At 38.5% G+C, this 12105-nt stretch overlaps 1 protein-coding gene across 2 annotated transcripts in view; it reads left to right on the plus strand.

Annotated features, from left to right (window-relative positions):
• The window catches only part of EMCN (endomucin), a 101991-nt gene that overhangs the window by 73539 nt on the left and 16347 nt on the right, over positions 1–12105 (plus strand). For both annotated transcript variants that reach the window (XM_040477488.1, XM_040477498.1), the window contains 3 exons: positions 6619–6711; positions 7165–7218; positions 8930–9025. In XM_040477488.1, coding sequence (XP_040333422.1) covers positions 6619–6711; positions 7165–7218; positions 8930–9025 — 243 coding nt within the window. The remainder of the gene's footprint in view (positions 1–6618; positions 6712–7164; positions 7219–8929; positions 9026–12105) is intronic.

A 12105-nucleotide genomic window follows, 5' to 3' on the forward strand; every position in this document is an offset into this window, starting at 1 on the left:
CAACCCTGCATAGGGCTTGCTGCTGTCAGTGCAGAGCCCATTTTGGGTCCTCTGTCCCCTTCTCTCTCTATCCCATCCCTGCTCATGCTCTCTCTCTAAAAAAAAAAAAAAGAAAAAAAAAAAAAAGAAAGAAAAAAAAAGAAAAGAAACAAAGAAACATTAAAAAACAAAACAAAACAGTGTGCCAAGGTTAGAAAGGTAAAGTCTGATGAGAGCAGAAAACTTCCCCTTTGATATTTTGCCCATTCAGTAAACAGAGGGTGCCATTATAGGCAAAAATATGTTCTAGCTATGACAAAATCTGGATTAAAAGGAACTTTGACAAGAAACCAAAATCTTAAAGCTAGAAGAGATTTCAGGGATCATATCAGCATATTCCCCTCCCAAAACACAATGGTACCAGCCATACTCGCAGCATTTATTGCCTGACCACTTATATGCCACTTACTTATAGAATAAACCTTTTTTTTTCCCCTCTGATAATGAAAGCCTAGAGTAGACTGTGCTTCCTTTTCCTGAGTTGCAGGATGCTCAGGGTCAATTCTTCTAGGAGCACCAGAAACTGTGTTATGTTTGTTATTAACTCTTAAAAGGAGCCTGTTTGTTTCATCCATTTGCATTGGTTCTGATTTCTTATTTCTATCGTATTCACCTCGTGGTATATATCATTGCTTAAGCTCCTCAGATCGTTTTTGTTAAGAGTTAGCTCATAAGTAAAACTCAATAAGAAATAACAGAGTCTCTCTTATTTTGATCCCGGACATATTGTTCTGTCTTATGCTTTATTTCTTGTTTCACATCTATCAAGTTTGGGCTGTGCTTCTCACCTCTTCTATTAGAATGTAAGCTCCTTAAAGGCAATAAATACCTCTTGTACTCCATAGTATTTCCTTCAATATCTCCTGTTAGACCCAGAGTAGCTGTCTACTTTTTTCTTATTGTAGAACAGATGAACATACTAATGACACAATTATTTTAAATATGTACCAGTCCAAATATTAAGATTCAAAAGGTATGCTCATTAATTCATTTTATCTTTAACAGTAGTCATTTCTACAAAAAAAAAAAATTGTTTATCCATAGAGCAAAGGCTTATGGACTGTACTTCCAGACACTGTTCTAACATTTGGGAGACACCAGTGAGCAAAATATTATCCTTGACCTCAAGGATCTCACTTAGAAGATGGTAAGTGTTATAAGAATAAGAGAAAATGCACAGCACTGTAAGAAGGAGGGATCGCGAGTGCCGGAGAGGTGAAGAAAGGTGGGGACCATTTCACAGTACTGAAAAATGTGGTCAAGGTGAGCTTTCCTGAAAAGACTTAAGTAAATACAAGGAAGTAAGAAAACCAATATGTAGAGGAAGAGGATCCTGGCAGATCTAGAACTTGAGGAGAGGCCCAGTGTGTTTGCGAATTTCTAGAGTTAGTGAGGTATGGGGGCAGGGGACTTGACAGGCAGATTGCCTAGGATTTGGAGGATTATTGCAAGGGCTTTGGCTTTTTCCATAAGAGAAATGGGGAAACATTAGGGGTTCTGAGCAAAGTAGTGACATGGTCTGACTCATATTTTATAAATATAAATCTGAGAGCTAAGAAAAGACTGTCAGATGAAGCAAAAATACTTTGGTAGTTTTCCAGGAGAGAGATGGTGTTGGCTTGGACCAGCATAGTCACAGGGTAGGTGGCATGAAGTCTCCAAATTCTGCATATATTTTGGAGGTGAAACCAATAGATATATTCCTGGTGATCCTGCATGTAGGATAGGTTATAAAAGATGAGGCAAAAATAGCTGTGAGATCTTTGGCCTGAACCACTGGAAGGAATGATTGCCAGATGGGAAGGCTAAAGATAAAATAGAAGTTCAAGTTTGGACACGTGGAATTTAAGATGTTTATTATTTGCTGAATAAGCAGGTGGCTTTATGAATCTGGAGTTTAAGAATGAGGTCTGGAAATATAAATCAGGGGATCATTAGCATTGATATTGTATTTAAGCCTTGAAATTGAATGAGATCATCAAAGAAATTAGCATAGTTAGAGAGGAGAACTGTGGACTAAGCCCTGGGACCCTCCAAGATCGAGTCAGATAAAGGAGGAACCAGCCAAAGAGACCAAGAAGATTAGCCCATAAGCTGTGCTCTACCGGAAGTCACATGAGGCAAAGGTGTTCAGGAGGAATGACTCATTGTGTCAAATGCTCAAAAGTTATTTTTTAAAATGAGACATGAATCCACCAAATTGCAATTTAAACACATGTCCCAGTTATTTATAAATAATGGGAAACAATCATTCAATTCAATTAAGTTTAACCCCTTAGGTACTTCTTTAAGTGTAAAAAAGAAAGTGTTTAGAAAGAAGTAAAAAGAACTGTTTAGAAAATGTTTAGAAAGTTTAGAAAGCGTTTAGAAACATGCGCCTGCATGGCTCAGTCCGTTAAGCGTGTGACTCTTGGTTTCGGCTTAGGTCATGATCTTACAGCTTAATGGTTTCAAGACATGCATCAGGCTCTGTGCTGGTGGTGTGGAGCCTTCTTGGGATTCTCTCTCCCTGCCCCTCCCCCACTTGCACTGTCTCTGTCTCTCCCAAAATAAATAAATACACTTAAAAGAAATTTTTAAAAAAAGCGTCTGGAAAGTTTAGAAAGTGTTTAGAAAGTGTTCAGAAAGAAGCAAAAAGAAGTGTTTAGAAAGAAGTGTAGGCAACATACAAGAAATAAAAAAAGAATATATAGCTGTATTTTCTTTCTCATATAGAATGTTTTATTCTCTGCTGCCACTTACACTTTTCTCCCATTAATACCAATGTATCACATATACCCTCCTCTAAAAAGGCCATCAGGGACTCCTGCAGCCCCAGTCTCTCCTCAGAGGAGTTTACGGCTCCCAGAAACAGGCCTGTTAGGCTCAGCCTAGGAGAGGCACGGCTTCAGCAAGAACACAGCAATGAATTTCAGAAAGCAGGTGGGGAACCTTGGTCAATTACACTTCCTGTAGTTAGAGTTTTCTAAGGCTCATTCTCACTGCCACCGCAGGTACACTGAGATATCAATAAGGCCTTCTGTCTTTAAAATGCCCAATGATTCATCAGGTAATTGCTTTACAGCAAGGGCCAAATAATATGCCACTGTCTGATGCCAGTGGGGTAAATTTGGATGCACCTTGTTACAACAGACTTGGTTCTGAGGGTCTCTACCTCAAACAGCCTGTTCCAAGCATTGGCCTTGCAAACTATATTTAAATTATGACAGAACATATCTGAAATTAAATAATCGTTACAATCACCAAAAGTGAGGGTCAAACAGTAAATCTATGTCATCTAAGAGCACTATATACTTCAGTTATTCCGGTTCCTGGCTAGAGAAAAGAAGCATCTAGAAACATGGAGGTACCCATAAAGTCTATTGCATATATTTTTACACTAAGAATTTTTTGAGAAAGTTAGACAAATTGACTTTGGGTGAAAGGTACAACTCTTTAGAGGCCTAATCACAATATAATAAAAAATATATTATTATAAAATAATATAATATAATAATATAGCATAATAATATAGCATATATCATATTATATTATGATATTATAATAATAGTATATATAATATAAATATATTAGTATCAAGTACTCTTCTAAGCAATTTAAATATAATTTTACTCATTTAACTTTTATAACACTATGATATAGCACTGTTATAATCACCATTTGTACATGTGGAAACTCAAGCACAAAGAGGTTAAATGACCTGGGGCACCTGTGTGGTCAGTAGAGCATCTAATTCTTGATTTCAGCTCAGATCATGATCCTGGGGTCATGGAATCAAGCCCCCACCTCGGGCTCTGTGCTGAAAGCATGGAGCCTGCTTGAGATTCTCTCCCTCTCTCTCTCTCTCTCTCTGCCCCTCCCCAGCTTGCACTCTCACCCTCACTCTCAAAATAAATAAATTTAAAAAGGGTGAGGGGGCAGCTGGGTATCTCAGTTGGTTAAGCGTCAACTTCAGCCAAGGTCATGATCTCATGGTTCATGGGTTTGAGCCCCACATCTGGCTCTGCCTGACAGTGTGGAGTCTGCTTCAGATCCTGTCTCCCTCTCTCTCTGACTCTCCCCTGACCATGCTCTCTCTCTCTTTCAAAAATAAATAAACATTAAAAAAAAAAAAGAGGTTAAGTGACTTGCCCAACATTCTCCAGGAAACCAGTTCTACAGTCAGATTTGAACCCATGTACTCTGGCTTCAGAATCATGCTCTTAAATACTCCACTATACTTCTCTTGTACATCTTCTGCCAATGCTGCTTTAATAGTAATATAGGATGATAGAGTCTCAACAAAATCCACAGAGATTATCAGCTCTGAACACACCATGGATCCTTATATCTTAGTCACAGAAAGAATTCCATTAGGCCCACAATTTATGAATTAAGCCAAGAATAACAATTTCATCAATATGAGCATTCTAATAGGCTATCTCAAACCTGTAAGTTAATTTCCATAAGTGGGTCATGACCAATATTGTAAATTAAATAAAAGACAAGAGAAAACAAAACACCAGAAGGCACTGCACATTATTAGAGGTAAAGTGTGTGTGTATGTGTGTGTGTGTGTAATTGCGTGTGTGTAGATGTACTGGTTTCAGAAATGATTTATTAACTGAAAATTTCAGTTAAAAGAAAAACAAAAAATTTAAACTCTTTGTCCAAAGAGCCAATAAATTATTCTTTCAAGAAGGGTTAACTCTTCTTGAAGGGTTAACCTATGGATCATCAGCACTAAGAATTGGCACTGGACTATCAACATGTTTGAAGTAGGAAAGTTTGGAGTTTTATATAAACCACATAGGTTATATTTAGAATTATAGCCATTTAGCTTATCTGTGAGAAGGTAGTAAGATACGGGCACCTGGGTGTCTTTGTTGGTTAAGCATCCGACTCTTGATTTTGGCTCAGGTCATGATCTCCGGGTTCATGAGACTGAGCCCCAAGTTGGGCTCTGTGCTGACAGTGCAAAGCCTGCTTGGGATTCTCTCTCTCTCTCTCTCTCTCTCTCTCTCCCTCTGCTCTCACTCTCTCTCTCAAAATAAACATTTTTTTTTAAAAAAGAGAGAAGGTAGTAAGATAAGATTTGGAGTCTTGAAAATTAAGCCTTGGGAAATCCCAGGTGAATTAATGCCATTGGTAATTTAATCAGCCATCTTGCTCTCTACCAACACAATCAAAAGAGCAATTCTCACTAAAACACTTGATGCTGGAAAAAACAACTAAAAGTACCAAGGTTTCAGCTAGTTCCCAGTCTTTCATTTAGTACTTCTTTTTCTGCCTGTTTAGTGCACTAGTCTGACATTTTTCTTTGTTCTTATGGGCATATATCTAGCTTCCTCCCACAGATCCCTTGCATGGCAAGAACGGTACAGACTCGAAACATCATTCTTCCCCCACAGATGTCAAAAATGCATGAGCATGCAATGCGCGATGGACTGTGGGTGGCAAAGAAAGAAGGATCCAAGGCAGTCATAGGCGATATCAATTTCTTTGGTGCAATTATACATGGCACCCATACTCCTAAGGGGGCCAAAATTGTAAGAGATGCCTCTTGGTGCAGCCAAGCAGTCAGCTACGTATCACTGCACACCCACTGTAGTTAGAGCTCCAGGTGGAGGATGGTGGGGGTTATGGCCTTCACACTGCCAGAACTTAAAATTTAGCAGCGAGACAAGCCAAGCAGGTGTGATAAAAAGAAATCCTTTTAAACTGCATTCTTTGAAAAATAATTCTTTTCCAAAATCATTCGAAACGCAAACTGTGCTTTATCCCAAATTCACGAGGATAGATGCTTTAAGTTTACGAAGCACTTAGGTATTTATATTTCTTTGCAACTTATTGAGATCAGTGGGTTTTGAATAATGCAACTTTATTTATAATTTTTGTTTCAGTCCTTCTGATTGAAGGTTGCAGATGTTGACTTAAGTAAACACATTAATGAGAATAATAATAAGTTAAAATTAATATTTCCTTTGGAAGAAAAGAGCATGGATGGTGGCAGAAATGCAACCAAGCAGCAGTTCTTCTAAAGAAGGCACATAAATATAAACAACTACTGAGCTTCAAAGGTGCAAATGAAGGAATTTTCCTTGATATTTTCCCCAGCCAATCCTTCTAATCAAAGCCTCAACTGCAATCTTTTCTTCAACCACCAAGAAACACGATAAAATCTGAAGTCCTATGCATTTATGTCTATTTTAAGTACAGTGGGGAAAAAAAAAAAACCACCATCCGCCAAAGTTGTAATATCTGAAATGTGAGTACTGTTTTTGAATAGATTCACATCCCACAAGAATTTCATGAAGCAGGTGATAAAGGCAGCAGCTTAGGAAGAGAGACTTGCTCAAGTTTTCTTGGCCAATTCTCGAAGACGTGATGCTGACGCCCAGGTTTTGTGATTCCAAATTTAATCGTCTTTACAGGAAGAATAGATGAACTTATGATTAAGTGTACGGTTGTATGTATCTTATTATTCAACAATAAACCATTTTCACGGGTCTTCAGAAATGCAAACTGTTTACAGCCACAAAGAAATTCAGTAAGAAGAACCAATACCCTCGTCTGACTGCATTTGTGATTTCCCTACAGTTAACACTCTACATCCAGAGACATCACCTTCTAATGCCAGTACATTACCCTCAATATCAATAACAATTCCAGGAAACATCTCCCAGTTTCAAGGTATGACTTCTGTGTAATATGAGTGGAAGCTTGGTTACTTGATCTCTTCTCACCAAGAAAACCCTACAGTCTTTTTAAAAAAGCTTTATTGAGGTATAATCGAAATACAAAACAAAACTGCAGGGACACAAGCAAACGTTGCAAGTGATAGATTTATCTATTACCTTGCTTGTGATGATAGTTTCACAGGCATATACCTTTGTCCAAACTCATCAAGTTGTATACATTAACTCCCTACCAAACTTGATGTACAAAACAGAGCCCTTTCAGAATGAGATAGTTTTTTTTTTTGGGGGGGGGTTGTTGTTGTTGTTGTTTTCCGCTTGAAGCATCATACTTATAGATCACAGAGGCTTGCTTAAATGGGAGGAGAGGGTGGGTGGGGAAGGACTGGGAAAATGGCATACATTAACCAAAGGTGATTTATTTTTTTTTTCTTTCTTAAAATAATAGATACTGAGGATGCAAAAAATGCAAGCTCTTCTTCAGCCAGCCCCTCTTATTCCAGTGAGTAACGGACATATCTTCATTCACGGCGATAAATACGCAGAACGTTTGAATGTGACTGATAAAGGAGAGGATTCAATTATAGACAGCCTTTATCAACTTTACTGAACCTGCAATCCCATTATAATTCTATCTAACTGCTGCTCGCTTAAGAATTTCCTACTATTGAGTCTGGTTTTGTTTTTTTTTTTTTTTTTTTAATTTTTTAATGTGTTTATTTTTGAAAGAGTGAGACAGCACGAGTTGGGGAAGGGCAGAGAGAGAGGGAGACGCAGAGTCTGAAGCAGGCTCCAGGCTCCGAGCTGTCAGCACAGAGCCTGAAGCAGGGCTCCAACCCACAAACCGTGAGATCATGACCTGAGCTGAAGTCGGATGCTCAACTGACTGAGCCACCGAGGTGCCCCTTGAGTCTGGTTTTAATGAGCACACCCTTGGGATTTTTTCTTACTTTAGTGCTCAGCAATTACCACCTAGGGTCAAGGTGAATTGATGAGACTAGTCTCAGATAAGCAAAAGTGCACAGGCAGAGGGGTCTATAAAAATGAATTGTTTATCTTCAGAGAACTCTACCTTAATGTTAAAAATGGCCTTTAAAGAAATGCCCCATTTTAGCAAAAACATATATATGTCATATAACACATGTGTATTCTAGGACTGAATAGAAAAAAATCCATTAATTTCTCTAGAAATTAAGGATAAAGTGAATGTATATGAAACTGGATTAGAAAAGATTGTCTAATTTTAGGTAAAGCCATTCTATTCAATAAGTCAGCATTACATTTACTGACGTGCTAATTCGTGGCATCTTCATTTTGGGAGGCACCAATGATCTCACTCAAGGTCTCATATGAAACAAGCATTTAACCATAAAATTGGAAGTGTAAGCCATCCTACAAAAGAATTGGATAAATATAAGGAGTACATATGCAAGCAGCTAAGAATAACTAATTAAATAAGAACTATAACCTCTACATCTCTGGTTGTATCCTCATGACAGCTGTCTTGGGAAATGACTGTCAGAACATAAGGCAGGTGCTAAAAACAAAGCAAAACAGCAAGACTCTCCTCTTAAAAACTCACCCTAACTTACTGTCACAACACCTCTCCCTTAAATGCATGACCACATCCACATACGTCTCTCTTGGACCATGTGTTCACTTTTAGAAATCGATTCTGCTTTCCACTTATATCCACTTATGCTATTTTATGCTCTTTCTAGTTTTAAGATGTCATTATGGAAAGATATTTGTGATATTTTAGGATGCCAACATTATGACTAGAGCAGTTCCAGTATGGGAGATATAGATGATGATGATAGACAGATAGAGAGATAATAGATGATAGATCAGTAACCTTATTATACAGTAGTAAAGAATATAGTGTGTGAATGTGGGTCACACTATAGTCTAGAGGACATCTCCAGTCTTCCATTTGCTTCACTTCTCCAGTGTCTAACTAAGGTGAGGAACCAGCTCCCTTAGGTTTACAATTTTATTTCAAAAGGCTGCAAGACTGACATCAAGTGGATATGTCAGAAATGACAACCAGAGCAAAACCTTTGAATCAGATAAATCTTCTTTGCCTAAAATATAATATGTCTAATAGAGTGATGCTCGAAGAAGGAAGGATGCATGCATGCTTTTGCTCAGTAAACCACTTACTGTTAAATTCAGCAGCCACGCTAATTGACAATGTCTTCAATACGTTTTAGGTATTATTCTGCCAGTGGTCATTGCTTTGATTGTGGTGACCCTTTCAGCATTTATTCTTGTGGGTTTGTATCGAATGTGCTGGAAGACCGACCCAGGTAGGTGACAGGGTTTTGTCTCATTTTGTTTCCTGAAAAATGAATATATATTCAGTCTAAACTTGAATTTAAACTCTTGAGGGGAGAGGAGGATTGCTGAAAGAAAATGCCATGTTGCTTCATCACAGAACTAGAAGAGAAGGGACAGAGAAACCCATTGAACGCTAACGAATGTAAGGAGTGAGGATTTACTAGTGGCAGATATAATCAAATATGAACAGATTATTTTTAATGAAATAACCCCAGTTTTGTGAGTGGTCAGGGGATTATGGTAGTAAAGGCATAAAATGACATCCCTTATCTGTAGTGAAGATTTTTGTCCACTTCCATGTGACACAAAATAAAGGTAAGTATTGCTAAGGATTTAGTTGAGGGGCCCACAATCTCTAGAGGAGCGTTCTGTGACTTATTCATGCCTGGGGGAGACATCTTCCTTTCGATGAAGGTGTGTTCCATGACTGTGTGTTCTGCTAATTGACTCATCTCCTCAAGACCGAACACGATGGCAATTTTTCGCCAGACTTAAGTGTGACGGTTCTTTATTATCCTCCTTCATCTCTCCAATAACATTTAAGGTCCTTCCACTTTTCTTTAAAATGGCACTGCTATTCTTAACTGTAGAGAACAAACTGAGGATTGCCGGAAGGGAGGTGAGTGGGTGAGTAGGAGGAGGAATGGCATAGATGGGTGACAGGCATTAAGGAGGGCACTTGTTGTGATGTGCACTGGATGTTGTATGCAAGTGATGAATCACTAAACTCTACTCCTGAAGTGAAAATAAATAAATAAATAGCACTGCTCTCTTTTATGTTGTCACTCTTTGTTTTTCTTTTTTTTTTCTTTTTGCTACTTCATCTTCTTTTCCCTCCTCTTAAATACATAATTGCATTATGTTTTTATTTTTTTAATAATTTTTTTTATTTTAAAAGAGACTGAGATTTACAGAAAAGTCACAAAGATAGTTAAAGAGTTCCCCTACACCGCACACCCCATTTCCCTTATTATTAATATCTGACAGTAGTATTCTATATTTGCCACAATTAATGAACCAATCAATGCATTGTTATTAACTAAATCCTTACTTCATTCAGATTTCCTAGTCTTTTTTCAGTCTGTCTCCTGTCCCAGACACTTGAGCTCTCTTGAACCCCTTTCAGTTCCCATGGCTCAGCAACCCCCTTTCTGTTGCCTTAAGCATAAACCTATCTTTCCATCCCAGACCTGAGCCCTGGTTGTCTAGTGGAGGGCCCTCATCCATGCTATTCCCTCTCCTAGAACACCTTGCTCACCACTTACCTTTTATGACATACCTGATCTGCAATTTATCCATAAAGACCTAGCTCAGACAGCCATTGAGTGTATCTTTCTATAACATGCCATCTCTTTAAGAGGAGTAGAGTGTTTTGTTACTTCTACTTGCACAGAATTTTGTAATATTATTCATCACATTATCATACAGTTACTTCTCTATGTGCCTGCGTCCACTGCAGGGTGGGTCTTTGTTGGGGCTGCCATAACAAAAATACCACAGTAGGGTGGTTTAAACAACAAACATTTCTCACAGTTCTAGAAGCTGAGAAGTCCGATCCAGGCATCCTCAGATTTGATGTCTGATGAGGGCACTCTCCCCGCTTTGTAGAAAGCCACCCTTTTACCGTGTCTTCACAAGGCAGAGGGGACAGGAGAGCTCTCTGGGATCTCTTTTATAAGGGCACAAATCCCCTTCATGAGGACTCCACCTTCCTGACCTAATGACCTTCCAAAGGTTCCACCTCCCAATACTATCCCATTGGGCATTAAGATTTAACAGATGAGTTTTAGGACACAGACATTCAGTCCGTGACATCGGGCAAGCCCTCCAAGTCACAAACCACATATCGTTCACATTGCACTGTGTATAATACATAGCAGAGCCTTGCTTGCTGCTTGTTGACTTAAATTTTTAATTTTCAGTAAAATGGAACCTTCCCTTACCTCACTTCAATTCTAAATATTTTACTAACACAACGCTACCTAAGTCTCATATACTCTTAAAAAAGTAAACATCAATTATTTTTATAAGATATGCAAGCCACACTATTCTGGGTTTACCCCCTTGAACAATGTGCTCCCAGGACACTAGTGGATGCTGCTCCTGAGCCCAATCTCTGACCATGTACCTCACGGAGAGTTCGGGGCCCAAGCATGACAGTACGAGGCAAAGTTACGAAAAACAGTAGTGTTCATTATAGCTCTTATTGGAAAATAAGAAAAAAACAAAGAAATGCCTTTCCCTTTGGGAGTTAGTGAATAAACTTCTTAATAATGTCTGAAATGTTTCCTTAGTTTCCAGAGGGGAAATAGCAATTTTATAAATCAGTTTAATTTCTCTAAGTTTCTAAAACACCAATACTATTTTATATGGGAAATCGACTATCCAAGTTGAAGCCTGTGGGTGTTGAGTAGGATAGGTAAAAAATTAATGTGCTAAATCCATTTGTAAAAATACCCGGTACTGAAAGACTGCTTTGCATAAGAAGATTTGCAACTAAGTTATTTGAAAAGTTGACGTTTTCTATTATTCAGGGGAAAAAAAATGTATAAAATACCTATAGCTATGGAGAGTTATTCTTTTTTTTTTTTAACATTTATTTATTTTTGAGAGAGAGAGAGAGAGAGAGAGAGAGAGCATGAGCGGGGGAGGGGCAGAGAGAGAGAAGGAGACACAGAATCTGAAGCAGGCTGCAGGCTCTGAGCAAGCTGTCAGCACAGAGCCTGATGCGGGGCTTGAAGCCACAAACTGTGAGATCATGACCTGAGCCAAAGTCGGATGCTCAACCGACTGAGCCACCCAGGGGCCCCTGGAGAGTTATTTTGAAAGCATATAATACTTTATAACCAAGTTCGGTAATTGTACAATCAGCAAAATCTATGTGGTTATTGTTAACTTTGCTTTCCGAACAGACTTTGACAGCATTGTTATTAAATTAGCACCATGAAACACCCACAGTTCAACTCTCTTCAAGTGTGTGCCTTAGACTTCAAGTTCAGAAAATTTGTAAACATTCTCTGCTTTCTGGAAGACAATACGAATCAGAGAT

This window comes from Herpailurus yagouaroundi, unplaced genomic scaffold (genome assembly GCF_014898765.1).
Source record: "Herpailurus yagouaroundi ecotype Mexico unplaced genomic scaffold, PumYag 28, whole genome shotgun sequence".
Taxonomy (NCBI): Eukaryota; Metazoa; Chordata; class Mammalia; order Carnivora; family Felidae; genus Herpailurus; species Herpailurus yagouaroundi.